Genomic DNA, 16,735 nt, shown 5'->3' on the forward strand with positions numbered 1-16,735 from the left:
CAGAATGACATATTCATTTATCCTCCAACTCAGAATTTTAACTTCTTCCTGGGCTCTGAAAGGTACATTTACAAAAATTTGGAATGCTATATGCAAAAGATTAGAAATACCCAAGTGTCTATTTAACAGGAATGTATTATGGTGCATCCACATGAGGGAGTACTTAAGTCACAAAACAATGAAGATTTCTATATAATGTAAAATGGTCTCCAGGATACAGTAAGTGGAAAAGCAAAGTGCAGAACATTTATGGTATACCCACTACATTTGTGTAAGAAAGGGTGAGAAATGTGAATGTATGCACATAGGTGTATTTGCTTATGTTTCAAAAAGAAACTTGAGTAAACCCAAAGCTAATAAAAATTGTTAACAGGGGAAGGAAGGAGATGAGGATGGAAGCTACTCTGTGAATGTAAGTTTTTCTAGAGTTTTGACTTTAGAACCATCTAAAATTTAACATGATTTAAAAAGTAAAACATGACCCTAAACCTATCAACACATTGTGTGTTAGTCTATTCCTGCTGCTGTAACAAAATGCCATAGACTAAGAATTTATAAATAATATTTATTTCTTGCACTTCTGGAGGCTGGGGAAGTCTAAGATTTGGCACCAGCAGATTGGTGTTTGGTAAGGGCTTGCTTTCTGCTTCCAGTACGGTGCCTTCTCACAGTATCGGAAGGGTAAAAGGGACAAACTCTCTCCCTCAAGCCCTCTTAAGCACTGATTTCATCCATGAGTGAGGAGCCCTCCTGGCCTAATCACCCCTAAGGGCCCCACCTCTTAATAATACCAACGCATTGTGGATTAGATTTCAATGTGAATTTTGGAAGTACACAAATATTCAAACTATAGCATGTATATATATCAAGTTGGCAGTATAAACTACTTTCAAGTAACTTTAGAACACAAGTGTTTGCCCATTGGTAGTGAGATGGATTCTAAGTTGAGATATTAGCTAGAACATTCCAGTTGGTAAGTTGTCATACATATTTAAGAAATAGGAATCCAAACTAGATTGTGATAAATCCCTCACAACTTCATCTCCACCTGAGTTTCGGACCCTGCTATCCAGCTGCGTACTAGTCTTCATCAGATGACACAGGCATCTCCAACACCGCATGACTGGAACCTGAACTCGCTTATCTTCTGTTTCCCCTAAATTTGTTCTTTTTCCAAATTTTCTATCTTGGAGTTGCCCTCTTAGAATTGCCCTCTACCATCTATCTAGACACTCTTATCAGGAACCCAGAGAACCATCTTTACCTCTTAGATAGAATCAGTCTTGCCCAGTTTTCTTTCCTATAACTAAAAATCTGTCCTCTCTCCTCTACTAATACCACAATGTTAGTTCAGGCCTTCATCTTCCTCAACAATTTTTTTGTTTGTTTGTTTTTGTTTTTTGAGACGGAGTTTCGCTCTGTCGCCCAGGCTGGAGTGCAGTGGCGTGATCTCGGCTCACTGCAAGCTCCGCCTCCTGGGTTCACACCATTCTCCTGCCTCAGCCTCCCGAGTAGCTGGGATTACAGGCGCCCACCACCGCACCCGGCTAATTTTTTGTATTTTTAGTAGAGACAGGGTTTCACAGTGTTAGCCAGGATGGTCTCAATCTCCTGACCTTGTGATCCGCCCGCCTCAGCCTCCCAAAGTGCTGGGATTACAGGCATGAGCCACCGTGCCCGGCCCCCATCTTCCTCAACAATTAAGACATCCTCCTAACTGGTTGTCTTGCCTGTAGCCTTTTCCTCTCATGGCCATCTGCCACACAGCTGTCACTTACCTGTATTACAAACTGATAATGTCATTCCTGTGCTTAAAACTCTAATACCTGGTATGTATGTCAGTCTTAATTCCTTCACATGATTTGTGAGATCCTCCACAATACGGGCCTTGTCTTGTGCTTTGTATTTCTGATCTACTGGAGTGACTGTGGTTTTCTGATGCTACAGAGTGCCTTTGCTTCTTTGTGCTTTTGTGCCCTCTGTGTGCAGAAAAAAATCTCACCCCTCACCTCCTGATTTATTAAGTTCTCCAGGAATATTTTCCTGATGTTAAGTAGGTACTTCCATTCAATATGTATATTTTCATCACTGGGCTGATCACATTGTTGAGTTACTGAATGAGAACTTTGTGCTACCCTTACTCATTTCTGTTATGGATTAAATAAACAAAAATAGGGAATATATACTGTTCCAACAAAGTTTTCCTCTTTAGATGGAGACTTTCAAGGACTTAGGCATAATTTGTTTTAAAGTCCCTTAAGGATGGACAAGAAGACACTTTTGTTCAGCCATCACAAGAAGAAGTGGAGCATTAGATAATCCAGAACAGCAGCCTTGCTATCCAATCTACTGTTTATCTACTGCTTATCTAACAATAATAGTAAGGGGAGCTCTGCAGGTCAGGAAAGCTTGCCCAGGATTACAAACTGCCATAAATGAGCTACATGTCAATTAGTTGGATTATGTATAAGATAACATTTTATGAAATAATGCTCTTAAAAATACAAAAACCCCTCTGTTATTAAAAGATTAAACTTAAAAGGAGGGTATAAAAAACATTCACAGAAAATATTTATTATACTACTCTTTGCACTATGTACGGGAACAGTATGTTTGTTAAGTCCAAGAGAAAAGATAATTCACTGACATGAAACACCCAAATTTCTTCATTTTAAAAGTAGTTTAGAGATAGCATCAGGTAGGCCAAACAACTGTACTGGGCCCCTGTAGAGACTAGGGTTTGGTCTATTCAAAAAATCTTTGCTTGCTGGAACTGGCTTCCCTGCAAGCTCAATAGGTTCTGGAGCTCATTTACCACATCGCTCGCTGAATCCCAGAAAGTTGCCCGTGGTCAGCTAAGTGACGGAAGACTATACGACTAAGCCTCCAGCGCCGCTTCACACCACGCGGACGGGACGTCATAACACACCGATTTCTGATTCTAACAGGACAGCTATCCCGGGGGAGGGCAGCAATTTCTTCATCAGCCACATCCTAAGGGAAATCAAATTATTACACAGATCACATTACGTTGTTGCACATGTATTTTGCTCCTTCTCACTTGCAGGTAATTTTTTCTTTTTTTTTTTTTTTTTTGAGAGAGTCTCGCTCTGTCACCCAGGCTGTGGGTGACAGATTGTGCAATGTCACAATCTCTGCTCACTGCAACCTCCGCCTCCTGGGTTCAAGTGATTCTCTTGCCTCAGCCTCCCGAGTAGCTGGGATTACAGGTGTGCACTACCACACTCGGCTAATTTTTTGTATTAGTAGAGACAGGGTTTCGCCACGTTCCCAGGCTGGTCTCAAACTCCTGAGCTCCGGCAATCTGCCCATCTCGGCCTCCCAAAGTGCTAGGATTACAGGTGTGAGCCACAGCACCTGGCCACTGGCAGGTAATTTTCATTGCATGAGTACCATAATTCATTTATCCATCCTACATTTGATGGTCATCTGGGTCATCTTACGATTTGAGCGAATATAAATAGTGCAGCTACATACTCTTGTTTAACTCATTTGTAAAGTATGTGAATATATTTCTGTTGCCTCCTCCTGTTTTTTGAATCACGAAAGTGAAACCTCTGGGGTGATGATCAAATAGGAGGGAATGTGGCTTGAGAGAAGACTAGAGGAGGAAGGAGAGTATCAGATGGAGCCCTGATGTCTATGGTAAAGATTCTGACAACTGGAGAAGTAAAGGGGAGAGATCAGATGAGGTTTATATTTTAAAAAAATCATTTGCAAGGTAGAGGATGAATCAGGTAAGGGCAAAGTGGTTGAGGGGAGAAAAGTAGGGATTATAGCAGTAGCTAGGGCTCAGGTTTTGTCAGTAGAAATTTCTTCTTATGTATGTGTTCAAGAGTGTGAGTTCATAATATTCACTTTAATCTGATAAGTGTGCTAACAAGTAGATGGACCCTGTGCTGCAAGCAAAATAACACATTAAAATAACACAAATTAAATGAAAGTATATAAAAGCCAAAAATTAACGTAAAAGCTTATGCATGTGTTACCATTATGAACTAACAGAATTACATAAAACAACATGATGGCCAGGTGCAGTGGCTCACGCCTATAATCCCAGCACTTTGGGACGCCGAGGCGGGCGGATCAACTAAGGTCGGGAGTTCGCGACAAGCCTGACCAACATAGAGAAACCCTGTCTCTACTAAAAATACAAAATTAGCTGTGTGGTGGTGCATGCCTGTAATCCCATCTGGCTGGGAGGCTAAGGCAGGAGAATCGCTTGAACCCAGGAGGCAGATGTGGTGAGCTGAGATCGTGCCACTGCACTCCAGCCTGGGCAACAAGAGCAAAACCCCATCTCAAAAACAACAACAACAACAACAACAACAAAAAACAACATGATTGAGCCATTGAGTAGTAAACAATAAATGCTACACAAGGAACTAGAGAGGAGAAATGACTGGGCAGGAAGATTGAAGCCAAGTTTCATGGAGGTGGACCTTAAAGAATGGCTAGAAATTATTGACTGATTGATTGATACATACCCCTTCTTGTTCCCCGAAAGATTTAAGGCAGTTTACAAATGAGGAAACTGGGGCAAAGAGAAATGAGAGTAGAAAAGATAAAAGCCTCAGGACACAAAAGTGCATGCTGTGAAATTAGAACTGGGACATAAATTTGACTTGTAAGCTACTTAGCAGGCAGCAGAGAACCATGATCAGTTTACATGATGCACAGACTCTGCACAGTTATTGCTGCTAGTCATACCAGAGACATGTCTTCTGGGTGTCTTCATAAAGGTACTCAAACAACACACCTGCAGCTGTATTATGGTATAATTGACAAATAAAAATTGCATATATTTAAGGCATACAATGTCATGATTTGCTAAACATATACATTGTGAAATGATTACCACAATGAAGTTAATGAATGCATCCTTCACCTCACAAAATTACCGTTTGTGTGTGTGTGGTAAGAACACTTCAGATCTACTCTCTTACCAATTTCAAGTACACAATACAGTACTATTGACTATAGTCACGGTGTTGTGCATTAGCTCCACAGAATTTATTCATCTTACAACAGAAAATATACCCTTTGACCAGTATCTCCTGATTTCCCCCTGCCCCCCATACCCCGTAGTCCTCCTAGCTCCAAGCAACCACCATCCTGCTTCCCTGCCTCTATGATCAATGTCTTGAGCTCGGTTTCTCAGGGGCCCCCTGCCCTTTTTTTTTTTTTTTGAGACAGTCTTGCTCTGTTACCTAGGCTGGAGTGTAGTGGCGTGATCTCGGTCCACTGTAACCTCTGCCTCCCGAGTTCAAGCAATTCTCCTGCCTCAGCCTCCCGAGTAGCTGGGATTACAGGTGTGTGCCACTTGCACCCATCTAAGTTTTGTATTTTTAGTAGAGACGGGGTTTGGCCAGGTTGGTCTTGAACTCCTGATCTCAGGTGATCTGCCTGCCTTGGCCTCCCAAAGTGCTGGGATTACAGGCGTGAGCCACTGTGCCTGGCCTGTCACTTCTTATTACTCCCTAAATGTAGGAAAGTAGCTTAATGCCACTTTAGTATAAGCCATAACCCAGTGGTCCAAGGCCCTCAGTTTTCTGCTCATCTGGCTTAATCCAGACAAGACTAAAAAGAAACCATAGTAATAAATAGGATGTATATCATTCTGCCAACTTCTCTAAATGTAGTTTTTTAAAAATCTGAGTTCTCAATAACTTGAGAGGCCTTGAATTTAATTTATATCTCCCTGATAAGCCTTTTGAACGCAGATATGCTACATCACCACTTAGGTGCAGGACTTTATGCTTCAAAAAGCCAAGCAGGGTGACAAGAAAGTAAGCCTTAATGGAAAGGCACTTCAGCACACAGAGGTGGGCAAGGGAGTTCAGGAAGACAGGCTCAGAATGGTGCTGGGTAAGGAACAGTTTAGGCCATGTGCTAGGCACCCAGACTTCAACATCAGCAATGCCTCCCAATGCCTTGCCAGTTAAAAGATTGGGATGAGGCTGGACACAGTGGCTCGTGCCTGTAATCCCAGCACTTTGGGAGGCCCAGATGGGTGGATCACAAGATCAGGAGTTCGAGACCAGCCCGGCCAACATGGTGAAACCCTGTCTCTACTAAAAATACAAAAATTAGCCAGGCATGGTGGCATGCGCCTGTAATCCCAGTTACTCAGGAGACCGAGGCAGAAGAATTGCTTTAACCTGGGAGGCAGAGGTTGCGGTGAGCCGAGACTGAGCCATTGCACTCCAGCCTGGGGGACAGAGCGAGACTCCATCTCAAAAAAAAAAAAAGAAAATTGGGATGACGTCAGGGAGAGACCGTAGGTGAAAATAACCACCCAATTTACCAGTACTTTCTAAGGCTGGCATAATGAAACAGTTGTAAGGCTAGTTAGGAGTGAATAGTCTTTAATTTGAAACTCAACAAAATCAGTTTCAAGGCTATTTGTTTATATTGATGTGGATCTTATTCTCCAGAAATTATATTGATACCAAGTCACAACAAACAGTATCAAAAGTGATCTGATGTGAGTTAATGATCTTGTGGTACAAAGGGACTCATCTTAATGAGCTAACCTGAAGAATTTTTGGCAAAATGGTATTCTTCCTGAGTGAATTAATACGTAGCCTCTCATCTGCATATTCATAGGCCATTTTTCGTCTCTTCACATCGCGCCACATTCTCCAGTCTACATAGTGAGTTCGAACTTGGCCTGAAGCTGATGAAGGAACCATCTGAAAGACAGAGACAAGGGACAAGTGAAGGATAGCCAGGACCACATTCTGAGTGTTCCTCAACCCTGCAATTCTCTTTCTGCCACTATTTATCATCTAGTATTCTTTTAAGAGTTGTTTTAGATCCGTTTAATAATTTAAGATAATAGACTTCCTAATTCAGAATAAATAACTTTTATGGATGTATATTAAGTCAAAATCATAATGATATAATGCAATAACATATGTATTGGAAGGTGAAAGACAGATTTTCAGAAATTTTTATTATTCTGTTTGACCTGTACTTAGGCCAATAGTCATATGGTTCAAAAATCAAAAAGGTATAAAAAGACACACGTGAAAAGTCTCCCCCCACCTCATTCCTCACCTGCCCAATGACTCCCATGCCCCACAGGTATCCACTGTTTCTAGTTTCTTGTATATCCTTCAGAGATTTTTGTCTGTATATACTCCCCCCCAATTTTTCATTCCCTCTTTTCAGTTAACAATATACCTTAGAGATCTTTCAATATCTGAATGTAAAAAGCTTCCCCATTTTCTTCATATTGCATAATCCACTATATAGAAGCATCATAATTTAACCTGCCATGTATTGCTGGACAGACCTCACTATTTATCATTATAAACAATGCTGCAGTGAATAATGTCTTGGAAATCATTTCCTATGTATTCCTATATATCTTGAAGATACATTATTATTTATTTATTTTACTTTTTTGAGATGGAATCTAGCTCTGTCACCCAGGCCGGAGTGCAGTGGCGTAATCTCAGCTCACTGCAACCTATGCCTCCCGGGTTCAAGCAATTCTCATGTCTCAGGCTCCTGAGTAGCTCAGACTACAGGTGCCCACCACCACACCTGGCTGTTTTTTTTTTTTTTTTTTTTTTTTTTTAGTAGAGACGGGGTTTCACCATGTTGGCCAGGCTGGTCTTGAACTCCTGACCTCAAGTGATCCATCCGTCTCAGCCTCCCAAAGTGCTGAGATTACAGCCATGAGCCACTGTGCCCGATGAGGATAAATTATTGGGAGCAAAACTGCTAGGTCAAAGGGTACTTTAAAACTATCACTGACCTAATACTTCTCAGCACTAGTTGTCCAGTAATAAGACAGTATATTCCTTGTTGTCTCACATTTTCATGGTGATAATTTATAGTTCTGACTGACAGTACAGGCAAAAGGAGTATAGATCACAAGAAACGTTAAGTCTCTCTCAAACCAGAGGAAATATTACATATTAATTAAACTGCCCCTCACAGAAAAATGATGGCTTCCGAAAACTGATGTTTATAAAAGAAATATATGTATAGCAGAATATAAAACTGAAAATAAGAATACTATAAATAGAAAGCCACCATTTTTTCAATCTATTAACAAAAGATAAATTGAACATCTTCAGTGCTCACATTACTAAACAAAAGTTCCCTGGGGAAATATAACAATTCTGCAATCACCTTTTGAAAAAAAGATAAGCAGGAATAGAATTTAAATATTGATGTGGCATATGACTGAGTCCAGTGAATACCTTGGTAACCATGGCTGGAAATGCTTGTCACAGAAAGAGGGGCTTTGAAACCTTGACAGCAATTCAACATTGAAATGCTGACAGAATTTTGAATAAAGTGGGGACAGGGGAGGGGAGAAAAGGTAGTCTGTCCAAACAAAACATGGAAAAGGACAAGTTATATTCATAAGACCAAGGAGAAATCATTCTGGCTGCAAGAAACCATTCACATTGAGGGGCAATGTGGGGTTTGCTTTTACCTGTGAAATTGAGGGTACAGGAGATTTAGAAAACAAGATTAAGCATTTCTTCTTTGAATTCTTTTTCAAAGTATTCCTAATCAAATTCTCCTAGAAGACTTCTATTAGTTTTTAAAAATAGTCTTTCACTCTATTTTGCATACCTTTTTTTCTTACTAGACAAGCAATATCTGTTTTTTTTTTTTCCTTTTTTTTTTTTGAGATGGAGTTTTGCTCTTGTTGCCCAGGCTGGAGTGCAATAACACGATCGTGGCTCACCACAACATCCACCCCCCAGGTTCAAGCGATTCTCCTGCCTCAGCTTCCCGAGTAGCTGGGATTACAAGCATGTGCCACCATACCTGGCTAATTTTGTATTTTTAGTAGAGATGTGGTTTCTCCATGTTGGTCAGGCTGGTCTTGAAATCCCAAAGTAACACACTTTTAAAATAAAATATTTATTGGCCTATTATTTCTTCTGTGAATGTTTTTATGTCCTTTGTCTGCATTTCTACTGTGGTGTATTTCCTTACCAGCTTATAATGATGCTTTATAGATTAAGGCCGCACTCTATTCTGCTCTGTACACATCTTATCCTGCCCCCATCTCTCACCCCTCTTCAGCTCCTAAAACCTTTCCACTAGGCCCTTTCAATCCATGGTCTACCATCAAATCTTTTAAATTCTCAACTTCTCTTGACATCTCCTTCACCTTTTGCTCTGGCCGAATTTTAAATCCCTCCTCACAGCTTTTCCTGTAGCTCCTTTTTCTTCCATAACTAGGCCTAGGGGTGGGATAGGTGTCTTCCTTGCTCTTCATTGCCGCTTCCAGTTCTCCTTCCTTCCTAAAAGCTCCTGACTTTGACTCATGCCATTGGGCTTACTACCTTCCACTACCTCTCACTGTTGCAGTCATTCACCAAAGCCCCTGCCACTCCCTTTCATTTTTCCACGATTTTGGATCCTGGCTTACTGTCACTCTCTCCAATATTGTTCCTATCTTAATTCCTGGTGATTTCAATATACATGAAATTATACCCTGATCACTCTGATTTCTTAACACCTCTCCTTCAATGACTTTTGTCCTCCTCTCTTGCTTAACTATTCAATTCCATGCCCATGTCGTGGGTATTTTATTATTAATAAGTGCAAGCTATTATCTCACTTTGTATATCTCATTATCACTTCTTTCCAGCTTGCTCCTTCTAACACCCTAATAACAATCCTTCTGGGACTTTCAATCCATTGATCCTGCCATTTTTCACTTTTTTTTCACTCAGCTTTTGATTTCCTGTCTTCCTCTCTCACCCAGCCTGAATTCCATTGTTCTATAAATACAGTGTTCTCCTGAATACACCATCAACTCTCTGGCCCCTCTCTCACTTCTCTGTACTTACTCCAATTCTCCGGACCATTCCTTCTGTCCATTTCCAACTCTTTTACAGGGTCTCTCTCCCCTTAAATCTCTGACACTTGCTCCCACATCCTCACACTCAGCTGATGACTTCACTTTCTCCTTAAGTATAAAATTAGAAATCAAAAGAGCATTTCTATAAATGCTCACCATCACAGTGGCTCACTTACTAGCATCTGTATCATATGTTCTACATTTGCTCCTGTTATCAGAGATCCACTCTGTCCAACAGAGTAACCACTAACCACATAGGGGTATTAAACATTTGTAATATAACTAGTGCAACTGGGGAATGTAATTCTTTATTTTAATTAATTTAAAATTCAAAACCAAAGCATTGTAAACATTAAACAACTGTATTATTTTCGTAGAACTATATTTTCCATTTTAATGATGGGAAATTTAGCATCCAAACTGAGATATGCTTTAAGTGTTTGAAAATCTAGTATGAAAAAAAAGAATGTAACTATTTCATAAGTCATTGTTATATTGATTCTATGTTAAAACCACAATATTTTGGATATACCTGGTTAAATAAAATATTATATTAAACTTAATTTCATCTATTTCTTACTTTTTAAATGTGGCTACTAGAAAAATTTTAAATTACACATGTGGTTCACATTATATTTCTATGAACAACACTGCTACAGATTAACTGTCCAGGTTCCTAAGACCAAACTTCATGCACATGACCCCATCGCCTCTCTTTTTTTTTTTTTTTTTTTAATGCTTTTGGTTTTTTTAGGGCTAGTCAAGTGAAAAAGTGGGAGTGGAGAAGGAACAAATAAATCTGTAACTGGTTGTGATCAATTAGTTGTAAACACCACTGCACTCGAACCAGCCTCCATTGCCTCTTGCCTACATAAAGGTACAGCTCTAGCAATTCTTCCCTCTTCTACATTATCAATTTTTACTATAGGATCTTTCTCTTTCATACACAAACATGCTGTTTTCCCTGCCATGTTAAAAGAAAACAACCCCCCTCCCCGCCCCGGTTATTGACCCACTTTTTTGCTCTCCTTTACAGCAAAACTCCTTTAAAGGCTTATCTATACTCCAATTTCTTTCCTCATATTCTCTTGAACGCTTTCGTCCCTATAGCACCATCAGAACAGCTGTGATTAAGGTTCCAACAACCTTCACACTGCTAAACTCTTCAACCAATTCTCAGCACTTCTTTTTAATTGATTTATCAACTTTGAGCAGAATTGCCCACTCCTTACACTTTGAAATTCTGTCATCCTTTGCTTCCCGGCCATCCCACTCTCCTAGTTTTCCATCTGCCTAGCTGACAGCTCCTTTCAGTCTCCTTTGCACGGTTCTCATCTCTTAACGTTACAAGTCTCTGAGAGCTCAATCCTCGGACCTCGTCTCCTATCTACTCACTCCCTTATAAATCGGAGCCAATCTCACATCTTTCAATACCAGTTAGTTATATGCTTACGAAAACCAAATTGACATCTGCAGCTCGGACCTCCCCTGAACCAAGCCCCAGCGGGGAAGAGGGCGGAAGGAGAACCCCTGGACAGGTCCTCCCTGAACACTACAGGTGGCAGAGCTGTGGGGGACCCGTGGGTTATGAGATTCAGGGGTGAGGGGTAGCGGTGTGGATAAAAGTAAGGGCCTGACCTGCTTGAACGTCCGCAACAGCGAGCCCAGCATGAAGGCCGCCATGTTGTCCGCTACAAACTACAAACCGCTGCAACTTTATTGACACTGCCGAATAGCGCAGGACACGAGGGGCGGGGCTTGGGCCGCCTGGGGCGGAGCGGGAAGGCGGGTGGGAATGTAGCCTACAGGAAAGCGGGGTTAGTTTTGGGATCTGAGCTCTCGCGATATTTCACGGAATTTGGGCAAATGACAAATCTGAAGGCGCCGCGTTGATGCTGACGGCGCAGCCTGATTCTCCCCGTGTGTTGCAGCCCGTGTAATACCCTTCTCTCCCTCCCCACATTTGGGGTCATCTTCTATAAGCAGGTCATGAAATAGGTGAGCTAGCTCTGTGTACTCTGGTCTTTTCTTCCTTTCTGGAAAACTAGTTCTGAAAGCATCTTTTTTGTTGCTGTTGTAGGTTATGATATAATTCTACCTTATTGGTGTGACCAGGAAGAGGGGCAAGAGTCCACCTCTACAATCCCATAGGAAGAACAGTCAGGAGAATTATATACATCTACAGTGGGCACAAGACTTCCGTTTTACACACCCTGTTAAACTACCTATGTCTCTCCTCTCCTCCTTTCCTTCCGCCTTTACCTACTAGTCTGCCGCCACCAATTTCTCTTCCACTGCATTCTCCATTCCGCTCAACATGCACCTTCTATATACTCCACTTGGTTTAGGATAGAAACCTAGGAATTATTGCCATCTCCTCCTCCTCTGCCGTCTCTCTTATAGATCCTGCAAATCTCTCCCTTTTCTCCACTATAATGGTGGTGGGATGATGATGTTGACGATGGCAATGATATAGTTCATTTGTATGTCTGGGTTTATATATATATATGTGTGTGTGTATATATAAACTATCTGTATTGGGATTTTAGGTTAAAAGGACGTAAACATTTTGTTTGTCCTTGGTAGAGGCACTGCCATTTAAAAACTGCTGTTTTCAGTTTATAGTACAGGAAACTAGCCCTCAGGTCATCTTTAGAGCCGCTGTCCTTCCTCTGGGATGAACTCTTAGAGGGGCCACTTTCCTTTGTGTGGATGTAAGGCAAGTACCACGCACCTACTGTTCTGATAGAAGAGTATGGAGAAGCATATATTAGCTTGGCAAGTACCCGTATCTTCGATGTGTTGGTGGATGAAGTGGAGCGATGCCCATGTGCTAATTACATATCTGCATTGCTACACAGGAGCCTTCTGGGAGGAAGGAGAGCCGAATGTAGACTCTTCTTTAGAGGTTCAAATGTATCGGACCATATCTAATGGATGGGGAGGGTCTGATAGGCCAGCTGGCGGGTAAACATAACATGAGACCCTGTTGTGATAAAATCAGAAAACTAGACTGGCCTCAGGCAGGCATCTGTTCCTAACTCAAGCCCGTGTAATACCCTTCTCTCCCTCCCCACAGTTGGGGTCATCTTCTATAAGCAGGTCATGAAATAGGTGAGCTAGCTCTGTGTACTCTGGTCTTTTCTTCCTTTCTGGAAAACTAGTTCTGAAAGCATCTTTTTTGTTGCTGTTGTAGGTTATGATATAATTCTACCTTATTGGTGTGACCAGGAACAGGGCAAGAGTTCACCTCTACAATCCCATAGGAAGAACAGTCAGGAGAATTATATACATCTATAGTGGGCACAGGACTTAGGCCAGATCTTCCTGGAAAGTGGTCAGAAAGACTTAGACTTAAGCCACGGGAGTTAGGCCAACCTGATCGTTTGCCCTTTCAAAGATGGCAAAATGCTGTTGGATGAAGAGGTAGCCCAGGATCCAGAACTCTTCTGGGTGCTGGAGATGTTCATGCCCTGGAAGCTGCTAGTGCAGCCCTGCTGGCTTTTTACTGATTTTATGAAGGATATTAAAAAGAGGCTGGGCATGGTGGCTCACACCTGTAATTCCAGCACTTTGGGAGGCTGAGGCAGGTGGATCACTTGAGGTCAGGAGTTCAAGACCAGCCTGACCAATATGGGTGAAACCCAGTCTCTACTAAAAATACAAAAATTAGCCGGGTTCGGTGGCAGGTGCCTGTAATCCCACGTACTCGGGAGGCTGAGGCAGGAGAATTTCTTGAACCCAGGAGGCAGAGGTTGCAGTGAGCCAAGATTGCATCCCTGCACTCTAGCCTTGGCAACACAGCAAGACAAAAAAAAAAGATACTGAAAAGGATACAGATGAACAGTGAGTGGAAGAGATGTGTAGGACAAGGTACGGGGGATGGGGCTTGGAGCATCCATGCCCTTTCCTGGTGGGGCCATCTTCCAGAAACCTCCACATATTCAGCTATCTGGCAACTTCTGAAAGCATCTTTAAACAGCATTAGTAACTTTTTTCTAAAAATTGTGATACAATATACATAACATAAATTTTCCTATCTTCACCATTTTAAGTGTACAGTTCAGGGGCATTAAGTACCTTCACACTGCTGTGCAACTGTCATCATTGCCCATCTCCAGAACTTTGTATCTTCCAAAACTAAAATACTGTACCATTAAACAATAAGTCCCCATTCCCCCTTCCCTTCAGCTCCTGGCAACCACCATTCTACTTTTTGTCCGTATGAATTCAACTACTCTACGTAGCTCATATAACTGGAATCATGCAGTGTTTTGTCTTTGTGACTGGCTTCTTTCACTTATAACATCCTCAGGGTTTATCCATGCTGCAGCATGTCTCAGCACTTCATTCTTTTTTATGGCTCAGTAATATTCCATAGTTTGGCTACACTACATTTTGTTTCTCTATTTATCTGTTATTAACACTTGCTTTGCTTACACCTTTTAGCTGTTGTGAATAATGCTATGAACATGTGTGTACAAATATCTTAAACAGCATTAGGATCTTGTTAGGCTGTTTTTCACTTTAAGAAGAGATTAAAGCAACCTAATGGTGTGAGTGAGGCAGGAAACTCTGAAATACTGAGACAAGACTCCAGGGTCTTCTTTAATTAATTGTATTGGTTTTTTAAAACAGCCTAAGATTTCCCCCCAGACCCCCCAGTGTGCACTCCCCCCCTTAGTGTGTGGGCCACTTGGCAGGGCCTAAAGAAGTCTCGGTTTACCTTGAATTCTCCCAAGGAGTCTCTAATTCTCTCTGGCCACTTAAGAGAATGTGAAGAGAAAGGCTATTGTCTTTACTGTCCTGGAATATTAGAATCAGGAGAACCATCATAATTCATTTAATCATTCAGAAAATATTTACTAAATGCCTGTTATATATGAATGTGTAAGTATGTGTCAGGTCGGAGACTGAAAAAAAATCCAAGCCCTTCTGATACTTGTAATTCCACTGGGGATTATAGATTTAGACACAAGTGGAGCTATCTATCAAGGACGGTTATATTACCTTTGCCTTTTCCTTATATTCTTTCCTTTGGAGGCTTAAAAATACTTTTTGGGTGGATAAAATAAAATTTGAGAGTTAATTGTTTTTAAATTTGATTGTGAGAGATGGTTATGTTGCTGTATTTATTCTGGGCCTAATTAAATTATAAGAATTATTGTATAGATAATGAAATTGAGGCATAGAGAGGTTAGGTAACTTGCCAAGCCAGCTGAGCTAAGAACGTTACAGATGCTTTTTTTTTTTTTTTTGAGACGGAGTCTGGCTCTGTTGCCCAGGCTGGAATGCAGTGGTGCAATCTCGGCTTACTGAAAGCTCCCCCTCCCAGGTTCACGCCATTCTCCTTCCTCAGCCTCCTGAGTAACTGGGACTACAGGCACCCACCACCATGCCCGGCTAATTTTTTTGTAGTTTTTAGTAGAGACGGGGTTTCACCATGTTAGCCAGAACGGTCTTGATCTCCTGACCTCGTGATCCGCCCGCCTCGGTCTATATTAAGGCAGATGCCCTTAATCCTCTCTCCATGTTGTCCTCTGGAGGAGCGATGGCTCAGGATAAAGGCCTGACTGTTGTCACAGTATTCTTACTTATAAAATGTATCAATTGATTAATGTATGGATTTCATGCCATTTTAGTCAATACTTCAATATATATAATACTCCTATATATTTATAATAAATATATGAATATATTTAGGTTATATATAGTTAAATATAAATATATATTATGTATTTATAAATATATTTCTTATAAATATATAAATATATATTTATGAATACATAATATATACTGTAATATAGAAATATGTGTTTATATATTAATGTATATTAAACATTTTATAAATATATAGTATATAATATGTTACTCTAAATAAATATATTATATATTAAATATATTTATTATATATAATCTATTAATATATCTATATAAATATATGTATATATTATTATCATAAATATATATTAAATGTATATCCTTATCTATATTTAATAAGGATATGTATTTACCCAGTTGTGCCACTTTGAGGAATTTTTCCAAGGAAATACTGAAATAGATAAATATATATCTATTTTAATCTATATATATTCTTATATATTTATTATGTATTTATATTAAATATTTACATATCTGATATATTCATATTAAATATTTACATATCTGATAGATATTCATATTAAATATTTACATATCTGATAGATATTCATATTAAATATTTACATATCTGATAGATATTCATATTAAATATTTACATATCTGATAGATATTCATATTAAATATTTACATATCTGATAGATATATTAAATATTTACATATCTGATAGATATTCATATTAAATATTTACATATCTGATAGATATTCATATTAAATATTTACATATTTATTATATATAAGATGAGTGGATGGAAGAGAGGTAGAAACTCCCTCATAGAAAACCATGAATTTTATTTTATTTTTTGAGACAGGGTCTGGCTCTATCACCGAGGCTGGATTTAATGGCTGGTTCACAGCTCTCTACACCCTCAACCTTCCAGGTGCAAGCAATCCTCCCATCTCAGCCTCCAGAGTAGCCGGGAATACAGGTCGGCGCCACCACACCCAGCTAATTTTTTGTATTTTTTTTTGTAGAGATGGGGTCTCATCTTGCCATATTGCTCAGGCTGGTCTTAAACTCCTTGAGCTCAAGAGATCCTCCTGCCTCGGCCTCCCAAATTGCTGGGATTACAGGTGTGAGCCACCACACCCCATGACATTTTTGAAAACAAAAAAGTACTGAACAGTCTTACCCTACCGGATATTAATATATCATACATTATAGAGCCATAGTTATTGAGCTCATGTGGTACTGGTGCCAAAATCAACAGA

General features: G+C 40.2%; 1 protein-coding gene across 2 annotated transcripts; it reads right to left on the bottom strand.

Moving 5' to 3' along the window:
• Positions 1-551: 551 nt before the first annotated feature.
• Positions 552-11,597, bottom strand: MRPS14 (mitochondrial ribosomal protein S14). 2 transcript variants are annotated; one of them, XM_063627405.1, is made up of 3 exons: positions 11,504-11,597; positions 6,558-6,716; positions 552-2,994 (listed from the first exon to the last, which is right to left on the bottom strand). In XM_063627405.1, exons 1-3 carry the CDS (start codon positions 11,546-11,548, stop codon positions 2,812-2,814), a joined length of 387 nt encoding a protein of 128 aa, XP_063483475.1. In that variant the 5' UTR covers positions 11,549-11,597; the 3' UTR covers positions 552-2,811. The 2 variants fall into 2 exon arrangements, with proteins under 2 accessions (XP_063483475.1, XP_063483476.1); XM_063627406.1 differs by lacking the exon at positions 11,504-11,597 and adding an exon at positions 8,821-8,910.
• Between the last annotated feature and the right edge of the window lie 5,138 nt (positions 11,598-16,735).

The sequence above is a fragment of the Symphalangus syndactylus genome, chromosome 12 (assembly GCF_028878055.3).
Source record: "Symphalangus syndactylus isolate Jambi chromosome 12, NHGRI_mSymSyn1-v2.1_pri, whole genome shotgun sequence".
Classification (NCBI taxonomy): Eukaryota; Metazoa; Chordata; class Mammalia; order Primates; family Hylobatidae; genus Symphalangus; species Symphalangus syndactylus.

Bases quoted from the DNA above. Each gene is read 5' to 3' on its own strand.
- MRPS14 (XM_063627405.1), bottom strand. From the start codon at position 11,548: ATGGCGGCCTTCATGCTGGGCTCGCTGTTGCGGACGTTCAAGCAG. The intron at 6,717-11,503 runs GTCAGGCCCTTA...TCTGTCTTTCAG, and splicing joins TGTTGCGGACGTTCAAGCAG to ATGGTTCCTTCATCAGCTTC. The intron at 2,995-6,557 runs GTTAGCTCATTA...GATTTCCCTTAG, and splicing joins TTTTGCCAAAAATTCTTCAG to GATGTGGCTGATGAAGAAAT.